This window comes from Molothrus ater, chromosome 8 (genome assembly GCF_012460135.2).
Source record: "Molothrus ater isolate BHLD 08-10-18 breed brown headed cowbird chromosome 8, BPBGC_Mater_1.1, whole genome shotgun sequence".
Taxonomy (NCBI): Eukaryota; Metazoa; Chordata; class Aves; order Passeriformes; family Icteridae; genus Molothrus; species Molothrus ater.
The window spans coordinates 23229866-23254144 of record NC_050485.2 but is presented as its reverse complement, the minus strand read 5'-3'; the positions used below and the strand labels follow the sequence as shown (position 1 = coordinate 23254144).

The 24279-nt window shown below is 51.8% G+C and overlaps 3 protein-coding genes across 4 annotated transcripts in view; 1 reads left to right on the top strand and 2 right to left on the bottom strand.

Annotated features, from left to right (window-relative positions):
* WBP1L (WW domain binding protein 1 like) overlaps positions 1-2392 on the bottom strand; it is a 59311-nt gene extending 56919 nt beyond the window's left edge. Inside the window, exon 1 of one of the 2 annotated variants that reach the window (XM_036386172.2) lies at positions 2176-2392. In XM_036386172.2, coding sequence (XP_036242065.1) covers positions 2176-2392 — 217 coding nt within the window. The remainder of the gene's footprint in view (positions 1-2175) is intronic. The other variant, XM_036386173.2, reaches the window with a different exon arrangement.
* Positions 2393-5459: 3067 nt separating this feature from the next.
* Positions 5460-12531, bottom strand: SFXN2 (sideroflexin 2). The gene is made up of 12 exons (XM_036385396.2): positions 12465-12531; positions 11281-11453; positions 10807-10977; positions 9776-9874; positions 9548-9623; positions 9385-9470; positions 8647-8707; positions 8509-8575; positions 7923-7972; positions 7579-7628; positions 7281-7328; positions 5460-6890 (listed from the first exon to the last, which is right to left on the bottom strand). Exons 2-12 carry the CDS (start codon positions 11439-11441, stop codon positions 6791-6793), a joined length of 969 nt encoding a protein of 322 aa, XP_036241289.1. The 5' UTR covers positions 11442-11453; positions 12465-12531; the 3' UTR covers positions 5460-6790.
* Positions 12532-12772: 241 nt separating this feature from the next.
* The window catches only part of ARL3 (ADP ribosylation factor like GTPase 3), a 30110-nt gene continuing 18603 nt past the window's right edge, over positions 12773-24279 (top strand). The window contains exons 1-3 of the mRNA XM_036385397.1: positions 12773-12860; positions 22694-22837; positions 23929-24045. Coding sequence (XP_036241290.1) covers positions 12858-12860; positions 22694-22837; positions 23929-24045 — 264 coding nt within the window. The 5' untranslated portion in view covers positions 12773-12857. The remainder of the gene's footprint in view (positions 12861-22693; positions 22838-23928; positions 24046-24279) is intronic.

Sequence of the window (24279 nt, the reverse complement as noted above, 5' to 3'; positions counted from 1 at the left end):
AATCAGGCTCTAAGGCAACACCAAAGCAGATGAAGTTTTGTTACATGCTCATTTCTCAAGATCCTACATTACCACGCTGGTTTTTGAGTGGGCAGCTGTCAATCTCTAGTGTGCAGTGAGATAATTTCAGCCTTTTGACAGACAGAGTATACATTTAAGATCTAAAAAAAGCTGTGAGAGTTTTATATAGACAGACTATGGAAAGGAAATGAGTAAAAGATGCATCCCTATCCAAGTGCTCTTAAAGAAAACGTAGGCAGCCAAACCTGTTCTCCCCCACTCTCATGTATTGTACCACTCAGGACATATTATTTTAGGATTATTTCTGGTGCACTGACTAGAGACTATATCCACAAGTCACAAATGCCACTATTCCACATGCAATCCAGATGTACAATTGCTTCCATGCCCTCCTCCTTTTTCCTTTCCTCCTTTTCTACTTCCTATTTGTTTGACTAATGTATAAACTGTCTGAGGCAGGGAGCATCTTGCACAGTCTTCAAAGCTGGTATGACATTTTTATTAGCATGTATAGGGTTGTAGAGACTCACAGCTACCATACAGATAATCCTACCACCTGACCACTGCTCACAGCTGGGTACCACAACAACCAGAGAGCAAAACGGTTCTGAGATGTGCTTGTTTACATTTAGTTTATGTACCTCAGCCTGGAGGTGAAATGGAGCAAGCACCAGGACTTCCATCTATTAAAGGCAGTTGAGACAATGTGGAAAACACACAGTTCAACACAATCCTGTGTTTTGTTACATTCTCATTTCTAGAGCAGGAACAGCCAAGCCTTAGCCTCAGTGTGGCTGAAGGGGATTTGGAATGGCTCTACCAACAGCGAATTACACAGCCTTTAAAGTAGATCTGGTGCTCTCAACACCTTGAAAAGAACAGAATTCAAAAGAGGCATAACATCTGTAATTGTAGACAAACTCCTCACCTCCTCCTCCTGCAGAAGTATTGAGAAGTATTTTAGTGGATGCCTTCCAGAAGGACACATCCATCTGCATCCCTTTGACATTAAGCACAATGCAACCCATGACACCTGTGACCTACAGTCACAGATCAGCATCTCACTATCTCTGACCTTCAACAAATGCAAACTGCAATTTGTACTTTATACAGAATACACCATATCAAACCACAAGTCATCATATTCCATCCATGCTCTCCACGGGGTGAAAAAGGCATAATGACTCCATGAATCACAAGATGCAGGTTGTGCACAGGTTGCTTGGCCAAGTGCAGTCCTCATTGAGCATCAGTGAACATATACATCAAGGTGGGAGAAGTTACAGGTGTCTGCACTGCTGGACTCAAGACCACCATTGGAGATGTGAACAGTACATATTGTAGCATAGACATGAGACAGAGTAAAGAGATGAAAAAGAGGGAGCCAACTTCATTAAAACCCTTCCCAGGCATGACAAAACTAGTAACCAGGTGGTCAGAGCCTACAAAGACAAGGCCTGGTCCCCCCTATCCCAGCTGTAACACGCTCCCTCTTCCTTACCGCTGCCGTCAGGTTTGAACGAAGCTCCTTCTCCACTGTTCCTGCCACGGGAAGACCAGCTGACCTGTCCTGGGCAGCACCACACAAGTCCTACTTTCCTGCTGACCCACGTCTTCTGTCCCATTGCCACCATCCAGCTCACTCTAAACCTCCTTCAGCCCTGTCCCCTCACAGGTCACCTTGCTCCCTGTCACCACTTCCGAAAGACACCTGCACCTCCACCCGCAGGCCCCTGCGCACCTGCCAGCTGCAGCCTCCTGCCCTCACTCCAGCCACCTTTCCCTTCGTGTCCAGTCAAACACCTTTCTCCTTCGTCCTGCAGCCACTCTGCCGCACAAAGCCCCTGCAAGCGGCACTGCCACCGGTGCCTGGATCCCTACACCACCTCTCCATCCCCACGGCACACAGGAACCCCCAAAGCCAGGGCTCTCCATCTCCTCCAGCTTCACTCCAGTCACGGGGCTCCCCAAACCTTAGGCGGGCCCCCAAGAGCCTCTTCCCCCTGGCACCTCATGCACCCGGCCAGCCCCGCCGGAGCCTCTGCCCCAAGGGCCGGCGCAGCCCCCGCACTCACAGCCGCCCCTTTTCCCGGGGACGCAGCCCCCCGGCACGGCACGGCACGACCCCAGACCCCCCGAGCGGCTCCCCCCTACCTGGGCGGGCTCCGCGCCGGCGGGCAGCCCCTCGGGCAGGGCCTGAAGCAGCAGCAGGGCCATGGCGGCGCGGAGCCTCCTCGCCATGCCCCCCACCCCCCGCTCCCGCCTCCCCGGCCCGACTGCGGCCCGGGACGGGAGCCCAGGGGCACCCCGCGCCCGGACCCGCCCTCGGCACTCCTCTATTGGGCGGCCGGCGCAGCTTTCCGCTTGCCATTGATTCAGCGCGATGTCGCTTATGGCAGAACCGGGAGGGGCGGGGTCTGCGCGCAGGGCGCTGCCATCTTGAGTGTGGCACAGCGAGGAGGGAGCCTGAGGGCGTACTCGGTGCGCCATGTTGTGAGTGGCGGAACCGGCTGGAGAGGGGTGCGGGGGCTGCGCGCACACGCATACTGACACACAGACACACACAGACAGACGCACAGCATCTCTGTGGCCACCAGGCACTCATCCTCCATTCAGCTGGTCACTCCTGCTCAGCATGAGCCCTGCTCAGGCTCCTCCCCAGTGCGTTCACATTGCCCCAAACCCCAGCAGCCCGGCCGGAGCTGGGGCACACCGGGGCATGGAGCGGGGGCTGGCATGGCAGCAGCGGCATGGCACTGGGCTCAGGGCCTCCAGAGGGTAGCAGTCTGTTGGTGCCAGTGGGCAGCAGTCTGTTGGTGCCAGTGGGTAGCAATCTGTTGGTGCCAGCACCACTGGCAGACATAAGCAACATGGAGAAGAGGATCTTCTCCAGCGGCTGTGTCCCAGCATGTCCCTACACAGTGATTGTCCACACTCCCAGCCAGAGTGGGGGCATCTTGAGCACTTGGCATTGATTCCCAGCTCGGCAGAGACAGCCCACGCTCCAGGGGCAGTGTCAGAGGGTTTCTGCACTGCCACTCCCAGTGTACCAGACAGCCTCCATGCCGGATTGGCATGATGAGGTTCATCAGATGCCCAGATAACACATTAAGAAAGGCCGGAAAAAAATAATTGATTTAGCAACTTATCTCCTGCCCTGGCTTTTTTCTAACCAGATCAGCTCTCTTGCCTGCTGCTAGCTGTCACACCTTCACCATGCTCGCTCCTCTTCCTGTGGCACCAGATCCCGGCCTCCAGCAGCCCTTGGGACCGAAGACAGTCCCTTCCTGCTGGGACTGCCAGTGCTTTAGGGAGCCCAACAGCCTCCCAGCCCCTGCTTGGGCTCTGCTGCACACCAACGTGACATCTTTGGTGTGGTTACCATTTGAAGTGAGGTCGTAAACATGCTGGAACACTGACATTTCCGCCTCACACAGTTATTGAAGGAGCTTTATTCCTGTTCCCAGCTAGCCCTGAAATTAGAGGCACAGCAGGGGGAAGGCATGGAGATCAGGGAGCACAGGACAAGCCCAGATCAGGTGTGACTCATTGTTGGAGAGCAATTAACACTTGCTGCTCTTCCCAAGCAGGGATTCGTCTGGCTCTGACTCTTTGCAATGAGGTTTCGTTCCTGTTGCAATGGGAAATGGAGGCCAGACTGGCCACAGCTTGACAGCAACTCCTCTGCTCCCCAGTGAGACCAAGCAGGCTGCAGACTTAACTATGGTTTTGGGGAGGGCTGGCAGGCTCTGGCTGCAGTGACCATGTCCAGAGTGATGTGAGCTGTTGAGATGACTTGAATCCTCGGGGGGAGATTCCAGCTACAACCTAGAAACCTAGAAACCCTGCTGAGCTGAACTGTCAGCTGGCATAAATCCATGTTGATCTGAAGAGAGAATCCACTGCTATAAGCTCAGGGAGGTGGGAGGAAGCTCTGTCTTGAGCATGGCTTGCCAATTCTATAAGCCCAGAGCAAACCTCTTACTCTGTCCATAAGCAATAAACTGCACCATGTCCCACTCCCCAGGGCAAGGGAAGAGCTGATGCAAGATGGCAATAGCACTTCAGGGGGTCTCTGTGCTCCATTGCCCCTCAGGGCAGGAAAAAAGGAGCAGCCAAACAGCTGAGGCTTTGCTGTCATGGTCCCAAACTTGGCTTCATGTGGCTGCTACCCCAGAATCACTGCCCAAAGAACTCTCTGCCCTGCCAGGACCCCTCCAAACTGCCAAGGCAGGAGGGGTGAACAGCAAGAATAGGGAAAAGGCAGTTTTTGGGTGCTACAGCACATCATTTTACAAACATTGCCATGCTCCCAAGCATGCCAGAGGCACCTTGGACCCAAAAGACTGCTACAGGTACTTTTCTGAAAGCCCTCACGGCTGTTTTGGGTGTAGGACAAGAGCAGAGTGAGCTAAGGAGCTTAAGAAAAGCAGAGGGCAGTCTCCTTGGGGCTCCTCTCCACTCCCAGCAGGAGTGACATCTGTTTTATTTCATGTGCTTATCTATTACTTTAATTGTGCTTTAACAAGGGATCTAATAATGCCCAGGAAACAGATATACAAGTTTTCCTACTTTCTGTTCTGCTGTTAATTATTTCAGAGCTCTTTTACAGCTTTCTAGGAGTAGCTACATGTGGTTGGAGACGTTATCCTTTGCCTGTTGCACCTTTGGCAGGAGCAAACCTGCTGTGGATACAGCTTGGCACTTCAAGAAGTACCTTTTGGGTTTGGCTGCTCTCTCTGAATGGGTATGTGTCTCTACTCAGACACGTGGCTGATGTGAGAATGCTGCTGCCCTAAAGACCTGACACAGCTTATGCCATGGGTAATGTGTCTCTACTCAAGCAGGTGGCTGATGTGAGAATGCTGCTGCCCTAAAGACCTGACACATATCCCTGACTGGAGGGAGGAGCATGGATCATCTGGGCCATGGGACTCTCAGAGCAGCCACGATTTAAAGCAGGGGCTTTAGTCCAGGGCTTGGGCTCCTTTCTTCCCCAGACTAGGCTGCAGCACACTCAAGCTGCTCTCCTTTGGGGTGGGAGAGGCCTCATGGCAGACCCAAGATAGCACCATGAAACTCTGCCTGGCCATGAAGATAAACAGCACCCATGGCTGTAGGGTCACCCAGTGTTATCCTCCCAGGCCCCAGAAGAGGATGACTGTCACTGTGAGCAGAGCACAATCACCTTTGTCACTTGCCATGGGACTTTGCAGCCCCAAGAACCCCTTGGAGAAGGCTGCCATTGAATGCCCAAGGGTTTCAGAGCTCATGCCATGCCTTACACTCTTCCTCCTTCTCCTGGCCCCTTTGCTCACCTTCACCCTGATGCTTGCTCAGTCACAAAGCCCACACTTTTCCCTTCCAAGGCAAGCATGAGACCCATATACCAGCCCAGCCCAGAGAACCAGAGATCAGCCAGAAGCACAACCCACAGCTGGTTTTTAAAAATCACATTTATTTTTCAACCTTCCTCTGCTGTTTGCAATGCAGCAGCAGTGACTGAATCCAGAGCCTGAGTGAATGCCTTGACAGCTCTGTGACAAGAAAGAGAGAAGCTACTGGAGAGTGTTCAGTGGAGGGCCACAAAGATGATGAGGGATTTGAAGCATCTCTTATGAGGAGAGAATGTGAGAGCCAGGTCTGTTCAGTCTGGAAAAAGAGAAGACTGAGAGGGATCTCATCAATGCATATAAATGTCTCAAAGGCAGGTGCAAAGGGCATGGTGCCAGGCTTTTTTCAGTGGTGCCCAGCAACAGGACAAGGAACAAGGGCCATAAACTAAACTACAAGAAGTTCCACCTCAACATGAGGAAAAAATTCTTTACATTGAGGATGGCAAAGCACTGGAACAGGCTGCCCAGGAAGGTTGTGGAGTCTCCCTCTCTGGAAATACTCAAAACTCACCTGGATACATTCCTGTGAAACCTGCTCTAGTGACCCTGCCTCAGCAGGGGAGCTGGAATAGATGACCTCCAGAGGTCCTTCCAACCCTAACAATTCCATGATTTCTGTGTCTTCTTCCCCATGTCAAAGGGGGCACAGAGACAATTGTTCTCTAAAGCTGCAGTTTCATGGTTTCACTGTGGGGACCAGAGATGTAGGACAAGGGTGACAGAGCTCAGAGGAATGAAAAAAATCAGAGCTAAAAACAATTAGCTATTTCTTTCCTGGCTTGTGGCAAACACGGAGGGAATAGAACCTGAACCTGAGAGCAAGGAATGCATAGTCCAAGCATTGATCTCTGGACTTTGGGATGGTGACTCTCATAGTGCAGAGAGAACAGGTCCCTTCACACCTGCCAAGACATGATCCATCTCTTGGGAAGAGGCTACTGTGGTGGTTTAAGGCAGGAATGTGGTTTGGTTGCTGGTACAATGGCAGGATATCTGCTTTTAGAGGTAGAAATGTGCCCCAAGGGAGAGAGCCTCATGGGGCCAGACCCAGCGAGGCCCAGACAGGCTGGGCCAAAGGAAGGCACAGGAAGTGCAGGCATCCCTCAGGGCAAGAGGGACATGGGAAGGCTGAGACATCATGGACCCATGTCCGTGCCATGCAGCAGATGGGCATGGGTCACTACAAGCCAAAATGCTGCAAGCTGGACACACAGAGTCAGATCCTGATTCTACAGTGGAAGAAGGCTGCAGAGAAGGTGCTGGGTAGGGGTGCAGATCTGGGCTGGACTGTGCATCTGACCCTGCTCAGGAGATGTGGGAATAGTGGTGGCAGGAGGCCAGAGGGGTGGGATGGCTCCTGAGGTAGTCTCCATTCACAGTCCTTTGTTAAAATAGACATACGGCACTTGGTCCCCGTGCTTGGCCATGATACTGTCACGCAGCTCCACCTCAAGGTCAGCCAGCGCAAGGGAGCTGTGGAGAGGGAGATTCACACTGAGAGCCATGATCCTCCTCCCCAAACACCAGTCAAACCACCCTGCCTTCCCATTGCCATTTGAGGCCTCTGCAGTCCCTGGGATCTTGCAGGCTCATGGCAAGACCCGCCACCCCTCCCTCCCAGTGTTGGAAGGCAGAGAGCTGCCCATGGAGCTGGGTGTCCTGTTGGTCCCAGCACAGAGCTCACAGAGCAGGGGAGGCACATGCTCTCCTGCTGCCCTGGGCACCAGTGTGTGCTGGCAGGCACTGCCTTGGGTTGAAGGGTGGGTGCCCATCATGCTTCTCCTGGGATGGGCAGAGAAGTACTAGGGAAGGAGGAAGGCTCCCAAGATCCCATGCAGGAGGGGGAAGCAGTGGAAGAGGTACCATCGCTGGGGGAAGAGGGCACAGGCTGCTGGCACCATGAACAGGAGGCTGTGGGACAGAGAAGAGCAGAGCATTAGTCTTCATTAGTCTTGGGGATCCCAGCCTGTTTGCCCTCCAGCCATAGGGATTTCAGCCCAAGAAGTGCTGCTCACACCCCATAACTCCCAATAACTGGGGAAAGCCCAAGCTGAAAGGTAAGCAGCTCTGCAATTTCTTCTGGGAAATAAGCATTTTTTCAAGCATCTCTTTGGAGCCATACTCCAGGCACTCACAGGTGATTGAGCAGTGAGATACTTACAAGCCCCCGCAGAGCAGCACCTGCAGAGGTGCGTGGAGAACCCGGATCCGCTGCAAGAGAAGAGCCAGGACTGAGTCCCTGGCCTCACCACAAGACCCACTCATAGGCTGAGCAGACTTCCCCCCTCAGTAGGACTGAATGCCCAACACCTCTGCTGCGCACCAAACCCTGCCACCCTCCGACAGCCTCCCCATGTCACTTGAGAGGCCACTGGTGTATCAATGACTGAAGTAGGGAGCAAAGCAAGCCAGGCTCTACAAATCCCCATTTGATCCACAGCATATCAGCAGCAGATATGGGCTGGAGCACCACAGAACCCACTGTCAGGAGAAACATGCGCTCACCTGCATGAAGGTGAATTTCTCCAGCCGCTCCATGATGATGGGCAAAATAACTAGGCACAGAGAGCAAAGGTCAGCCCAGATCCCAGAACAGCTATCCTGCTAGCCAGCCTGGAGGGCTGTCCCAGCAGGACCATCCACCTGCAGGCCACGGAAGCAGCTAGTTATGCTGGGGGCTACCGGGCGTTTGCTGACAGCAAGAACCTGACACGAGGCCCCCACACATCCATCATTGGGGCAGCATGGTCTGTGCTCCTCATGCTCCTGCCCTTCCTTCTGGGCTTGCAGCATGTCAAGGGTCTCAGAAGCAGAGGGGGTGCCGGGCTGCAGGGCGAGGGGCTAGGGCCAGAGAGCACAAGAGATGCATCCTTATGGGGCCAAACTGCCCCCTGTCTTCCCAGCTGTGGTTTGGCATGGAGGGGGCTGGGGGACCTCTGATGGGAATGGCTGGATGAGGAGAGCAAATGCCATCTGGGATGCAGGGCCACTCTCCCTCTTTTTCATGAGGGAAACTGAAGCAGGGGAGGGCACGGTGGTGGGTCCTGGAGAGTCCTCAGTTCAGCTGCACACCCCCGTGCCCCGCACTCACTCATGCCTGGTGCTGCCATGGTGATCCTGGAGAGCACAACCTGCGCGATGCCCTTCACTGCTGCCCTCTGCAAGCAAAACCAGCAGGTGAGCCCTGGCAGTGCCCTGCCCCAACCTGCATCCCCATCCCCAGACTCACCCTGGAGTGGCCGAGCTCGTTGTTGTTCTCATCTGTCACTGTGATCCCATTGATGATCTCCCTGAAGGGGACAGGCAGTTGTGAGTGGAGGATGGGATGGCCAGGAAAGCATAAGGACACAGCAACGGGGTGAGGGGGTGCCAGGGGAGTCCTCTATACACAGCAGCCCCTGATGCCCCAGGGCACGGGGCTCCAGCACCCCAGGGCACCATGGTCCCCAGCCCAGCCGATGCTGCCATCTTCAGGGCACAGCTGCGAGCAGGATCTGGCTGTGTAGGGACAGACACTGCCTGGATACACAGCTGAGCCAGGGCATAGTCCCTCACACAGTACCCGAGCTCCTTGTGCCCTGACTTGTGGGGAATCCCGAGCAGCAGACACAGGTCACCACAAAGACCCCAACTGGGGTGTCCCAGCATCAGGATATCATGGACTAGGGTTCTCCCATGCCATGCAGGAGATCTTTGGGTTTGAGGGATCTTCCAGCACAGATTCCAGAGCAGCTATCCTCAGCCAAAAATCCCCCTCCTGCTCTAGGTGGAGGCTGAGCCATCCCACCCAACACCCTCCATCACAGACACAGCACTGCAAATGCACAGACCCCAGTTCACCCCTCTCCAGCTCCCAGGAGGGGAATCCAAGGCAGGGAGGCCAGGCAGCCCAGGAGCCTGGCTGCCACCAGCTTGCCTTTGGAGGGAGCTGGGTCCCTCAAGCGCCCCAGCCACGTGTGACACTTACTGTTGCCGCATCATGGGGATATTGACACAGTTGGCAGCAGCCACAGCTGCAAAGGGGACCCAGCGGGCCAGCAAGGGGGGGGCTCGCTGTGGGAAACAAGCTGGCATCAGCATGGGACAGCAGGATGTGCCCAGCTGCCCCACCTGGCCCTAGCCTGGCATACCTTGGTGTAGAGGTTGAGTCCCACTGCAGTGGCCAGGGCTGCACTGGTGGCCGTGACATAAGCCACCCCGATTTGCCTGGACAGTGATTTCAAAGAAGGGAGACAACAGAATCACCAACTCTGACTCAGCCCTGTTCCTTCTGTGCCCAAGACATGGCACAGAGGGTCTTTACAGGGCATCCAGGGGTGCATCAAATGGACACACTCCATCCTGTGGGGCTCGCTCACCTCAGAGAGATGGGGGAGGCAGCGTTGCGGTTGGTGTAGTTGACAAAGGCATTGAAGGACTGGTTCACCCACTGCCAGAAGACCACTGCAGGCACTGTCCTGTGGAGGGAAGGGATGGGAGAGCACCCAAGGGCTGTCAGGGACACATGGCCTGTGCCCGTGGCCAGGCTTGGCAGGGAGACAGCCAAGATGCCTGCAATCCACTCATCATGGTGTCTCCAAAGGGAAACTGAGGAACTGTGGCAAAGTGACAAGCCAGTGGCAGACCTGGGAAATGATCCCAGGAGTTCTGGTTGCCCTGGGGAGCACAGGAAGGAGGGGCCCAGTCATGCAAGGCACTTGGGCAGGCGTGGGAGACACAGCTCTCAGCAGGGTGGCAGCCATCCTCTGCTGGGCTGAGATAAGCTCTCAGCAGGATGGCAGCCATCCTCTGCTGGGCTGAGATAAGCCTTTGTCAAAGCAAGCAGCAAGGAGGGGACACATGGGGACAGAAGTGGCTCTGGGGAATGAGGGTGCTTGGGTTTCTACTGGTGTCTCAGAGACACTGACGTGGGGTAGGAAGGGACACAGGGAGCACGCTTTGGAATGCAGGGGGGTGGAGAAGGGAAAGGCAGGGAGCTGTGAGCAGGGGCTGGGGATGCTGAAGCAGCCTGGCCTAGGGGCACATTTGGTCCTCATTTCCAAAGACTGCTATGGGCTACAGACCAAGAGCGGCAGCCAAGTAGGATGTGGTTGCATTAATCATTACAGGAGCTATGGGAAAATCTCAGCTGAGCTCAGGGTGAGGTGAAACCATTCCCAGCCATGCCAGGGGGATCTGTGATGCTTCCACCAGGTTGGTGCTGGGGACAGAGCCCAGAGACATTGGGCTTGACCACAGGACACAGGCAAGCACAGCAGCCAAGGGCAAGCCCTGGGCAGCACCCAGCCCCAGAGGAGGCAGGCTGGCCATGCTCTGGGCATTGGGGACTTCGAAAGGGGCTGGGGGCTGTCAGGGCTGTGTCCCCAGCCTGGTGTACCCAGAAGCTCACCGATAGAACTGGAGCATGCAGCCAGTGATGGCCATGCCCCCTGGCACCTGGAAGGACATCCTGCCAATGAGGTTCATCTTCTCACCGCTGTCAGGGTGGAAGGCTGAGTCGTACAGCTTCTTGGCATAGAGCAGCTGCTCCTGGCTGCTTCCTGGCGGCACCAGCCCGGCCCTGCAAACCCAAAACCCATCAGGGGAAGCTGCACAGACCCGCCAGCACCCAGCACTGCTGAGGCACAGAGCTCCGGGCACCACATGAAAGGGAGAGGAAACATCTCCTGAGAAGAATGCATGTCACAGCTTGAAGCTCCTGGGAGAAGCCTGGGAAACCCCCCAAAACTACCTCCAACAGATGTTACACCACAGCATACCTGCTTGAGAATGGCTGCCTCCATCCCCTTCAACACTGCACAGTGGTTGGGATGGCCATGAACACAGGGATGGCACCTGCCCCATTCATACCCCTGCCCCTCACCTGCAGCTCTCCACCAGGGCCTTGGCCTGGTCCAGCTCCTTCTCCGGCACCAGCACTGTCCGAGGGTCGGTGATGTTGAGGAAGTGCTTCAGGCGCCCCACAAAGGTGCTCTGGTCCCAGCGTGGGGAGTCGATGTTGAAGCTAACAGTAACTGTGGCCATCTTGGAGTAGGTCTGGGCAGAGGAAAAGGCCGCTCAGTAAGATCCTGCCTTGCTCGCTCATTGAGTGCACGCCTGCCACGGCCACAGGAGCAGTCAGCTGGGTGAGAGCCATGGCAGGTTTATATTTAACAGGAAAACTGGACTTTCAGCAGCCCTGAGCCCAGGAGGCCCCTGCACTCCTGCTGTCAGCAGAACACTGCAGTCAGGCCGCTCCTTCACACATCACCCTGCTTGCCTGGGGTTGCCCCACTTGTGCTGCACCCCACACCCCCTCCTCGGGGTGGTGTAGTGCTGCACAGCACTGTAGGGCCCAGCTCAACCCAAGGCTGGCTTGCAGGCACTCCTACAGGGACACTACTCTGCAGCCCCCGAGTATGCAGAGCACAGCACCCCCACATTGTGCTGTGCCCCCCACAGCACCATCCTGCACATCCCTCTAATGCTGCTCTGCACTGCCATGGCATTGCCCTGTGTGCTCCCCGGGGTGCTGCACCACATGCCCACGGTTCACAGCACAGAATCACAGAATGAATTAGGCAGGAAAATACTTCTGAGATCAACCTATGACCAAACACCACCACGTCAACTTCTGCATGGCTAACCTAGTGCCTAACCCTAGCCAAGTACCATGTTCAGCCTTTCCTTAAACACCTCCAAGGGACTGTAACTCCAACATCTCCCTCGGCAGTCTTTTCCAGTATCTAACCACCCTTCTGTAAAGAAACACTTACTAATGTCCAACCTGAACCTCCTCTGGCACAGCTTCAGACTATATCCTTTCGTCCTGTTGCTGACTGCCTGGGAGAAGGGGCCCACTCCCTCATTTCAAAGGTGGTTGTAGACAGCGATAAGGTCTCCCTGAGCCTTTTCTCCAGGTTAAACGCTCCCAGCTCCCTCAGCCACTCCTCATAAGACTTGAGCTCCAGACCCTTCACCAATTTCCTTGCCCTTCTATGTAAGGCACAGCACAGCTCGGCACACCCCCGGCTCGGCTCGGCCCGGCATAGCACAGCCCAGGCACACCTCCAGCACGGCTCGGTCACGGCTTATGTCGGCTCGGCTCAGCTCAGCTCGGCTCGGCACGGCACGGCACGGCACGGCTCGGCTCGGCTCGGCTCGGCTCGGCTCGGCACGCCCCAGCCCAGCCCCGTCGCGTCCCCACGTGTCCCACCTGCGCTCCCGGGCCCCGCTCCCGCCCCGCGCCGCTCACCGCCCCCGCGCTCCGACGCGTGGCCGCCCTCAGCCAATCACAGAGCCCCGAGCGGCCGCGCCCACCCCCGCGGCAGGCCTGCCCCAGTACGCATGCGCCGTTCGTTCGTGGGCGGGCCCACCGCTGGCCCCTCCCCCGGCGCGGGCACGTCGGCGCGCGGGTGGGTGTGACGCAGTTGCCCATGGTAACCCCGGGCCGCGCCGAGGATGGTGAGCGGGGCGGGGGCAGCGGGGCCGGGCCCGGGGCTGCCGGGGCGGGCTGAGGGCTGAGGGACGGGACCAGCGCGGACGGGGCCGCCTGAGGCCGCGGATGATCTCCCCGCGGAGCGTGGGGTGGTGGGGGCCGGAGGGTCTGTCGGGCCCGGCCGGGCTCGTGGCAGGCACGGGCAGGCCTTGGGCCATGAGAGGGGGGGCCGAGGCGATGGAACCACGGGGAGCGAGCCAGGCTCTGCTTGGTGCTGTCGGGCAGTAGGGTAACAGGCAACGGCAGAAACTGATGCGCAGGAAATTCCACCCGAATACGAGAAAGAACTTTGCCGGGCGGGTAACCACACACTGGAAGAGTGTGCTCAGAGTTTGTGGAGTCTCCCTCAGTGGAGATATTCCAGAACCATCTGGACACGATCCTGTGCCATGTGCTCAAGGATGACCCTGCCTGAGCGGGAGCTTGGAGCAGATGATGGACTGTGGTCCCTTGCAGCCTGACCCATCCTGTGACTGTGTGACACCGGCCTGGGGTCTCAGTGCCCACCTGGGGTGTCCAGTCAGGCGTGGGGGCCTGGGGCTGGGCAGGTTCAGGCACCCATACAAAGGAATGAGAACAGAGCAAGTTTGGGGCATCCAGCCATGAAAGATCCTGGCTGGGGTTGAGGCCCTGGACATTAGGAAGAATTTCTTCACAGAAAGAGCGATTGGACATTGTGAAGGACTGGCCAGGGAGGTGGTGTAGTCACCATCCCTGGAGGTGTTTAGGAAAAGATTGGAGGGATTGTACATGGCACTTGGTGCCACGCTCTAGTAAGTGTTTGGTCATAGGTTGGACTTGATCTCAGAGGTCTTTTCCAGTCTAATTGATTTTGTGATTCTGTGAATCAGGTCTAGACAGTGGCTGGGAGGCTCAAGGATGCTATGGGGGGCTCTTGGTTGGGATGGAATCATCATGCCTGGAGTTGATTCAGTCAAGGTGTGAAAGGTGTGATGGAGGGGTGGGTGCTTGGGAGGGCTGGGGACCAGGATGGCAGTGACCTGAGGAGGGAAGGAGCAATGGAAGAGCCTGGCAAGGATGGAAGGCAGTGCTCAAAGATTGCCTGTGAAGAGTCTGGGACTCTAAAGGTGCACCAGACAACCCAGCCAAGGTGGGAGGAGGCAACCCTGGGACTTGGATCCTGTCTATAGAAATTGAGGGAGCTAGAAGAGAGCTTGCTGAGATGGAAGGGTTGGGTTTTGATACACAGCCTGAGAAGGGGCTGTGTACCAATCATGGCAGAGAGAGACTGGATGAAGGGGTTGGGTGTCCAGAGATGTCCAGGACAGAGTGCTCAGGGGCTGAAAGAAAACTGCCAGTTGGGTGGGATGGACAGTCTGGTGAGTCAGTGGAAAACCCAGTCAGTGTTTGGCTGGCTAGGATAGTTTGTTGGGATGTTGTGTGCTCTGGAGTTTTTTGCCATGGGCTGGCAAGATGAGGGACAGTTTGGGTTCAAAAGAAGAAATAAGAATAAACTGTGGGAAAGACTGGAAGTGGAGTTTTGATGTTGATGAGAGGAAGAAAGATCCCAGGGAGAAAAGAAGTGTTGGAAAAGAGAAATAAATTGTTTGAGAGGTACTAGCAGGGATTGAAGGGAAAAACTGGGTCTCTTGGGTGGAGGGCAATGCTGGGAGACAGGTGAGGTGTGTAGTGCAGTCTAAATTGAGGTTGGAGGAAGTTTGGATGATGGACCAGGGTCATCCAGGTGCTGGAAACAATTTGGGTTTAGATGCCAAAGTAGTTGGGGTGGGACAAGTCAAAGTAGTTGGGGTGGGACAAGTGGGATGCTGGCAAAGTACAGTGAGGACTAGAAGGAGGGGTTGGAACTATGGCTGAGGGTGGTGACAGAGAGCTGCCGTGGATGTAGATCCACTCATGAGTATGCTGCATGAAGAGAGAACACAAGCAGAAGGCAGTAGCAATGGGGAAGGAGCTTTCCCAAGGGTAAAGCCTTATTTTGTCCAGGAGCCCTCTGGACATAAGTTGGATTCGTGCAAGTAGAGGGATTCATGCATGGAAGGAGGTGTAAGCAAGAGCACCAAAGGCAGCTTCTTATCTCCACTGGGTTAATTCTGGCTGCATCCCTACCTGCTGGGTCACAGAGAAGAAGACTGAGTTAAAGCCTGTGGTATCTGCTCTATTTCAGATGAGTTGGTGATAGGGAATGTCACACCAGGCACCAAAGCCATCACAGGGTGGACATCTGCTGTAAAGATGAGGGCAGCTGCCTCCAGCAGTGCAGTGCTTTGTGGGACACATTTGGCTTGCAGCTGCCAGATCTGCTCTTCTGCCTTATGATGTCCTGATAAGCTGCTGTAGTCTGGGATCTGGCTGCTCTTATCCAGGCATTTGTGTACGAGAGGGTGACTGGGTGTTCGCCAGCGTTCGTGTTATTTGATACAACATTTTACTGCCTCTTTGTCTATTTTCCACTTCTTGGAGTTGTTTTTTGAATTATAGCCTCTCAGGCAGGGTGGGTGGCACTTTGGGGTGCCTGGTGGGCTGGGTGGACTGGACAGAGGACTGGAGAGCAATGCACTATATCTCTAGATTCTCAACATTCACGAAAACAGAATAATCATTTATGGTAGAAACTCTGAAACAGCAGCAAATACATCCAAAGCAGCTATGGCAGCCTGGGGGTATGGGTCAGTAGTCAGAAATCATCCAGACAGCTTGATGTAACAATTTACTGGTTGTCATCTGAGCCGTGGTAGCTGCCTGTGAGCACGTTCCTGCCATGTCCTGATGGCACTGGGAAGCGCTAAAACTCCCCTCAACGACTGCTTGCTCCAACTCCAGTGCTAAGAGGGTTAATGCTGAGGTTTAAATTATTTCAGTGATCATCCGAGTGAGTAAGTACAGAGGGGCAGTGTCTTCTTCTGCAGAGCATACGAGGATTTCTCACAGCTGTGGGGCAGGGGTGGTGGAAGGTCATAGTTGGAGCATGGAGGGAAGGATGAGCCATAAAACTGCAAAGCATGAGAGATGTGTAGAGCTGAAAGTCTTTGGCACCGTTAAGCAGCATCTGCAGTGGGTGCATGGCAAGGGCGAAGGGAGGCTGCTACATGAAAGGATATGCTGCTTTCCAAAGTTTAGGAAATGCTGTGTGAAGCAGAGCTTGTGGCTTCCTCATCACAGTAATGCTTCCTACTGTCACTGAAATAACAATCTTTACCAAGAGACGTGGTATATTAGTGATAGATGCTGGGGCCAGTGGATCACCAGTGTTTTTCTAAAACCATTGATTGAAGATGACATCATTGTGTCAAAACCAGATTTGTCAAAGTGTGGCCCTGTTTTATAGTTAAGGAAACTGAGTCACAGAGTGCCTAGCTGACATAAGGCACATCTGGTGAAAAGGATAAAATAACAGCATAGCTAAATGCATAGTCAGGCATCTTTCTCCTGCTCTTGAGCTCATGTTTCTAGGAAAACCATCATGTATGTCTTGCCTGCTCTAGGACTACCTCATACTTAGAAATTCTTTATTTTGTCCCTTGTTCCTTGGCAGTAAGGCTCTATTTAAAACGGCCCCATTAAAAATGCTTTCAAGTATTATAAGTGTCTCACTACTTTAGTTTTCAGTACAGTTCAATGTCCTGACTTCTAGTTTATTTTACTGATTGCTGCGAGGTTGATATGAGAAATCACCTGCAGATAGGAGAGTATACCAGTCACTGGCCAAAACTTTGAAGTTCTGAAACCAGACAGACACTGCTGACATTGTCCAGTGCTGGGCATTGGCTCTTCTCTGCACAGGGCAAAATACTTCTTTCAAACCTGCTGAAACCATAGGAGTTTGATTTTAATTATGAAAAGAGGATTCATGCTGGTATTGGTTTATGTATCAAACTGGAAAGTGCTGTGTGACCTCTTTGACAGAAAACTACATTAGTAGGTTTGAGCTGGAAAAACTCTGTAGGTGACTCGACTCCATTAAATTTTGGATTTCAATGCAGGAAAGAAAGTCTGCATTGAATGACACCATATGGTGGAGACATGCAGCAAGCAAATGATTTTTTGGGAGTTTTGCCAGAGTAAGAAGTATTGAATAAACTGAGCTCAATAGATTAATTTACTTCGGTTGTATTTTGAAAAAGACTGGATGATTTTATGACCATTAGTGACATTTGCAGTTCTGCAGCCGAAGATAAAGGTAATCAGACGTCATTCTTCAGGGCACCAGCTAATCAGTGCAGTTGTCAGGAAGGACTCCCCTCCTCCAGCTCTGTGTGTGCAGGATTGCACCCTGGATGACAAATGTAGCCTCATATATCCACTGTGCAAGGCAAGATATTTGGCTCAGCTAAGCTCCTCGTCCTTCCCTGTGTCAGCTCCTCCTGTGTGACTTTCTGAAATCATCATGTGTACCCTCTATCTTTAATTTACACTTTAAAAATGGTGAACTGCTACCATATTGCTTAATAGAAAGCAAATAAATAAATTGGTGCCCAGAGCTGTGCTAGGTGCTGTGCCAGCTCCCATGGTGCTCCCATGCCATGGAAATATGGTCTGTCTGGGGTGAGAGATAATCAACTGATACGAATAAGTAGAATCCAAGACAGGTTTGAACTTGACATATTTGCTGCCTAAACCTCATCAAGGATTGTAGGTGTGGCAGAGAAGGAATTAGCAGAAGAATCATGGGCTGGTTTTATGGATATTTTGTGAAGTTTCTCCCACGGTTGTAGGAAAGTCACAGAAGTTTGAGAATGGAGCTCAGCAGTGCTGGGGAGCTGTGGGGAGACAGGAGTTGTCATCTTGATGGCAAATGTGCTTGGCTGAGATGAGTCTTGAGGATAAAGTGACTTGTGGTTGCAGTAGTGGGGAAGAGGGGATCTCTGCAGGGTTATAGAGATGGGGAAGATGTGGTTGTAATGGCAGGCTGAGCTGCTGAGCTTTGTGGCTCTATTGCATCTTGGTGAAGTGAATTGATTCTACCTAAATGTCCACATCGAGTAGATAAGCAATTGGTGGTGTCTGAGGGTGGCTTTATTTTAAATTCATTATCTGAGCCTTGTGGCTAATAAAGTTAAACAAAATACATTTACTTCTCTTTCCTAATAAGAATCAACCGTGCTTTGCAGCAGCTTGTGGGCCACGCTTTTTATCCATGCTCCGTGTATCCAGCCCTCAGTACAAGGGAGAATTGTTCTTTCCATTATGGCTTTATATTGCCAATCTGATACAATATTTAAACAGATTATCTCAATGCTCTGTTTGTCCCAAACCAATTTTTGCTTTGGCCTGTAAAGTGAATCTTCCTTTCAGTGGCTTCTGTGGTACAGGATGTAGTTACATGCATCAACTAGTTCAAGAGACCCATATACAGCATGAATAAACCCACAAAACCCTTAGCTAGGACTATAAATGTCACTGTATTTTTATATATGTAGGATTTTTTTTGAGAGAGAGAATAGGATTACTGCATGCAGCTATAATTGAAAGTCCTTTGATAATTTGGTGGGTATTTTAAACCTAGCAATGATATACTTTCATAAAACCGCACATCCCTGTTTTCTGAAGGATGTTAATAAGATGGTTAGTTTTGCTTTCATGCTCAATGTGTTTATGAGTGCTCTTACCCATTTAGTTGCATCTTTGAATTTAATGCCCCACTCTGATTTCATAGTAATTGTCAGGAGTCTCTTTTTCTTTATTGTATGTCCCCGCTCACTGTCTGGAAAATACAGTCTCCTCATTGCTGACCCCATCAGTCTGTCTCCTCACGGTGCTTGTAAAGAAAACCCTCTCCACCAAGGACAAAGATGTTTTTAAACAAGCCAATCTGATATAAGACATAGTTTGCTTAACCCAGAGGTGACCAAGAAGCGGGTGCTGGCTGACTGTGCCCAGCCTTGAGTTTCTCTGTCTGGTTGCCCTTCTCCAAAGGCTGCACACGCTGCCATGCTGTGCTGTTCATTATCTGAGCAGCATCTGCAGTTCCCTTCTCTGTTACAGATGCCGCAGTCTGCTTAGTTTTGTGCAGCTGACACGCTGCCCTTACACTCCTGTGAGGCGTCTCTGCAGCTCCTCAGTCAGCTCACATCTACCCTGGCCTGCTCAAGACTTGTCCTGCTTCTCACCCTGGACACTCCAGTGAGCAAGTGCCACTGGCCTGGCTGCTATGCAGGCATCCTGGGAATCCTCCCTTCTCCCTACTGGCTAAGTCTCAGCATGAAACATTTCTTACCTGCCCTGCTTCAAAAATCTGCTCCTCCTCTGTTGCTTTTGTGCATCCCCTTTGCAGCAGATCTTCCCATCTCATGGCTTTCTATCTGACAAATCCCATCAATAACAAGGCATTGCTTTCTGACTCTCCTCAGCCCCTTAGTTTCGGCATTGTGTTTGCCAGCAGAGGAGTGCTTGTCCATCAGTGTGTGTGCAACAGGGGCTGCTTGTCCCACATCGTGGTGGCATGCAGCAGGGAACTCTGCTGAGTTATTTTTTCCAGTCTACTAAGCTGTCAGGAAATGCCTTCTGTCTTTCTAGCCAGTGTGCTCCCAAGATCAATTAAAAAAATTTAAAAAGAAAAAAATGAGAAATGCATGTGGACTTGGCTTTCTTTAGTTTTAAATCTTTACTAACTGCAGGGAGAATGTTGGATTCACATTTTAAATACTATTTACAAAGTAGTAACAGTCATGGGAACCAATACTATGATTTGGCTCTTGATTTAAGTTGTATATACAGACCATGCTGGCAGCTACTGAAATAAAGTCCACTTCTCTATGTTGCCTTGCTTGTCTTCCAGCCTTTTAAATCAGCTTACTTTATACCTTAGAGAATACTTTTATTTCTATATATATCTTCTCTTCTATTGGCTACCCCCGATAATCCTGTGATCAGCCATGCAGCAGTGTCACTTGAGTAGAATATGGAACGATGCTGATCGTTTTCTCATAGGCTGTCATACTAGCCCAGAAATAGCATCCATCTACAATGGGAGAAGCTCTATTAACATTTACAACTGTTCCTCTTCCCGACCCTTGAGAATTGCTCGGTGGTAGATAAGCAATACTTTGTAATACATTTCCTTGCGCTCAGTATTTTGGAGTTGAATTCTGAAATATAAAGGCACCTAATCCTGATCTGCTCTGGGATACACTGCTCTGCTCTTAGCAAGTGGAGCTGTGAATAGGATTAGCATTTCAACAGCTTCTTTTTTTAACTGTGAGCAATAAACTAAAATAATAGGGCCTGATTCAGAGCTCTCCAAAGTCGGCAGTAGTGCTTTGGCTGATGTACATTGGCTTTGGGTCAGGCCCATAAGAATGGGAAAATCAGTGTTTCCCTAGAAAGGAAGGAGAATGTGTGAATTTTAGAGTTCCTGCTCCTGTGGAGTCTGTCCACACTGAGTTGAAATCCATAGATTTACAAGCCAACAAACACAACTGTAAATTTGACGGCAGGTGAAAAGAAAATGTGTTGCTAGTCATGCAGTTAAAACTTGTGCTTTTTAATGATGTCAAGGGCACTTAGGACATGCATATAAACAAGTAACCACTAGAGGTATTTTTGCTGCTGTTCCTTTTCTCTTTCCTCAGACGTGTGGAAGTGCAGACCATCATCAGGGCAGAACATGGGTTGGGCACTGTGGCCAGGGAGATGAGCTGTTGGGCTGGCAGGGCTTGCAGTGACTGGCTGCACTGAACACAGCCCTTCAAATTCATTAGCCATGGGCCCATGGGTGAGAGCCAGCTGTGAGCATCTGGCCCTCAGGGCCCTGCACATGGTGTTACAGGCCTGTACATTTCAACTAAAAGCTGTTTGGGGATTTACTGTGCCTGTGCCAGTGCCTGTACTGAGCAGGCATAGCACCCTCTACCAAGCAGAGCCCATTTCTAATTCACAGCTCTTGAACAGGGCCTGGATTCCCAGTTTTTTACCTGCCTATCACCTATGAAATAGGTGATACTTGAGCCTGCTTATTGGGCAGTAAGATTGCAGTTTTGCTATTGCTTGCACAAGCTCTGAATTTCTGAACCTCAGCTTTCCACAGGGCTTTTTAAAAGCACAGGCAACAGTGGCAATCCTGCAGCTTTCTACACATACTTTTCAAACCCAGTTTTACCAAGTTCCTTCTCTCCTCCCTGTTTCTTACACATCACACATGTTTTTTGAGCTGTAGCTGGTAATTTCACAGAAAGCCATTAAATTACTCTGAAATCGAAAACGCTTGCAGGGGTGGATCAGATGTCACATGCATTTGAATCTCTGAGCGTTACTAAAAGCTTCAGCATCACGACTTGTGGTGCTGAGTCCTTCCCAAAGCACTCCCACCTGGGAGCAGGGAGGTGAGCAGTCAGAAGCAGCATTTGCAGAATGGCTGAGGTTGGGAGTGGGCAGAAGGACACTGCTGGAGACAGGGGATGTGTTGCAGTGGTGACAGTTGTACTGCAACGTGCAGCTCTTTATCCTGAGGACAAGTTTTTGATTGCCACGATCTGGAGGGGATCGGGAGCAACCTTCAAGGCTCAAATAGTCCTTGGCTCTCAGCAGGAATGTTTAGAGGGTTTAGTTCCTCATAGCAACAAAGCACTTCAAGACATTTAACTGATTACACCCTTGCAGGTCGACAAGAAGCATTTTCTCCATTTTGCTGTTGGGAGAACAAAAAGGCTTGAGATGTGGGCCCCATGGGCTCAGGTTTCTGCTGATATTTGAACTTTCTTCCTGCCTCTTGGTTTTAGTGGGCTTCAACAAGGGAATTGTTTGGGAGAGATGGAACAGGAATGCTGAGGGCTTCAGAAGGGGCTGTAGGTGTTTCCTGGATTTTCTCAGGCAAATTAGTAGCAAGAGCACCTTTGTCCACAGGGAGGGTGTCAGTGTGGTGTGTGCTTCTTGGGCTCTGAGGAGGAGTCCCTGACACGCAGGGGCTGCAAAGTAGTGTGGCAGCGTGCCAAAGACACTGAGGCATTCCTGGTGTCACAGCCTGCTCCTGTGCCCTTGGCTGCAACTGTCCCTCTCCTGTGGGGTGGGCTGGGCAGTGAGAGGCAGCTGGTAGCAGGGTGATTTGCATCTCTTGGTTATGTACCAGGATCCAGAATATTTTTCCAGCCATTTTAGAGAGGTGCTGGTCTCTGACTGGTGGCACTGACAAAAGCTTGGGTGTGCTGCTATAAGGTGCATGTTTGTAAATGAGCTGACCTGCATATTCTGTTTCCTAATCCTGAGTGATACTGTCAGCTCAGAGAGCTGAGCCTGGGTAATGACTGGAATCCACTGTGCTTTTCTTAGTGAGGATGTGTGGTAATCTGAGGTAGCTGTTAAGTGCTACATCCTGAGAATCAGAACTGCACATGCCCCATGGGTTCAGCGTGTTTTAGACAGATAAACAGGGTTTGAGATGACCAGGGTAGTTACTGTGAAAACCAGTGTCAGGTACATTGTAACCTGTAGTTACCTAGGAGGCAGATCAAATTAATGGGGTTTTCCCTCTGATAAAAGTAATGAAGAGCTTGCAAGGATCTGCACAGGGTATGCATAGGCACTGTCTCCCTGGCACAGGGAATGCCAAACAGCTGTGTGACAAGAGCAGTGCAGCCAGCAGGGCACCCCACTGCGTGACATTTGTGCTGTCTGAGACCTTGCTGTTGGTACTCTGAGATGGAAGAAAATAGGGGCAAAGGGAGGAGTAGGAAATGAAATGGGAGTAAGGACTGCAGAAAGGTATTTAGGGTGTCTTGGGAGCCACCACCAGACAGAATCCATTTCAAGGGAGGAGGGTATAACATTGTGGGGGACGAGAGTTGGGGTGGGGAAATAACAGCTATGGTCTCTCTTGTGCATTTAGGGTTTACTGTCAATTTTGCGCAAACTAAAAAGCACCCCAGACCAGGAGGTGAGAATCCTCCTCTTGGGACTGGATAATGCAGGCAAGACCACACTCTTGAAACAGCTGGCATCAGAGGACATCAGCCACATCACCCCAACACAGGTGAGGAAGGCCTTTCCTTCTTGAGGCAGTTACTGTGGTCCCACCTGCCACATTATACAAAGTGCTCATGATTCTAAAAGGGGGAGCAACTGGAGCCTGGTGCACCATTAAGTTTCTGTCTTTTCTGCCTAAGAGGAGGTTTTCTGAAAGAGCCAGAGAGCTTCAGGCCACATTGGTCAGGTAGTGCAAAAGTGGATGAGTGCTGTGGAGTTCTGCAAAAGGCTTTTGCATGGATGAGACTTTGTTCCTGCTGTTCTTGCTAAACAGGGGACATGTAGAGTGGATGCTGCAGCACTGGACGAACCCTTGTCTGTTCACCCAACCAGCTCCAAGGGTTCTGCATATACCAGTGCTCCTCTCTAATGTTTCTCATGCCCTTTTGTTGAGCTTTGGGATTGGAGGAGAGTGATGGCTCCCATCAGAAGCACTGCAGCATTGCTCCAGAGGAGGTTGCTAGAGAGCTATGGGATATGCTTCCCCCCCACCCTATAGCTGCCTCCCAAAGCTCCCAGCCCTGGCACCCTAATTCCAAGCCTTGGTCCCCTGGGTGGTGTGGCAGCGCATTGCCAGCCCACACCACATCCTGTTTTTCTACTTGAATGCACTTTCAGTTGGTGCTCTAATTGATGAAATGGACCCTTCAGACGTGCAGCTGTTGCTCTTTTAAGCCCAGCATTAGCTGTGTCGTGTCGAATTGAGCTGAGACCTCTGGCTTCATATTAGTTGTGACTGTCTACTCAGCTTTCACAAGCTCAATCTTGCTTCTCACAGTGCCCTTGTTTTCTCCTTATCTGCAGCTCTCCCACCTCTTCCTGCACCCACCCTGCTGTGCTCTCTAAGGGCACTAACTGCATCATATGTCTCCATAGGCATGACAGCATCAACCCTTGACCCAAGAGCACTGACAAACTGATGGTTTAGCGGCTGCTTTTGCTGGTGCCTGTCCCACAGCTGATGCATCTTTGTGGCTGCCCAGCCCATCTCAATGCACATTGCAGGCATGGGATATATAAGGTGTTAATGTCTGGCTACAAATATGCTCCAGCCATTCAGGTTTATGCTCTATGTGGCTTTGTTTCTGCTCTTTCCAGGGCTTCAACATCAAAAGTGTACAGTCTCAAGGCTTCAAACTGAACGTATGGGACATAGGCGGACAGAGGAAGATCAGACCATACTGGAGGAACTATTTTGAAAACACTGATATCCTTGTGAGTATTGGCTGCAGCTGAATGCTGTGTTCATGCAATGGCTTTCCAAGGTCTCAGCCAGAAATTCAGAAACAAGTAATGTAATATCCCAGCCCTCAGCAACACCATTGCCATTGTAACAGGAGTTATTCTGAGCTAAATGGCAAGATTGGTTGAGTGCAGTAAGAAAAATACAGTTATGTTTGCAGAAATCATTCAGTTGCATGTTTTTACTTTCACAGGATGGTGCTGTTT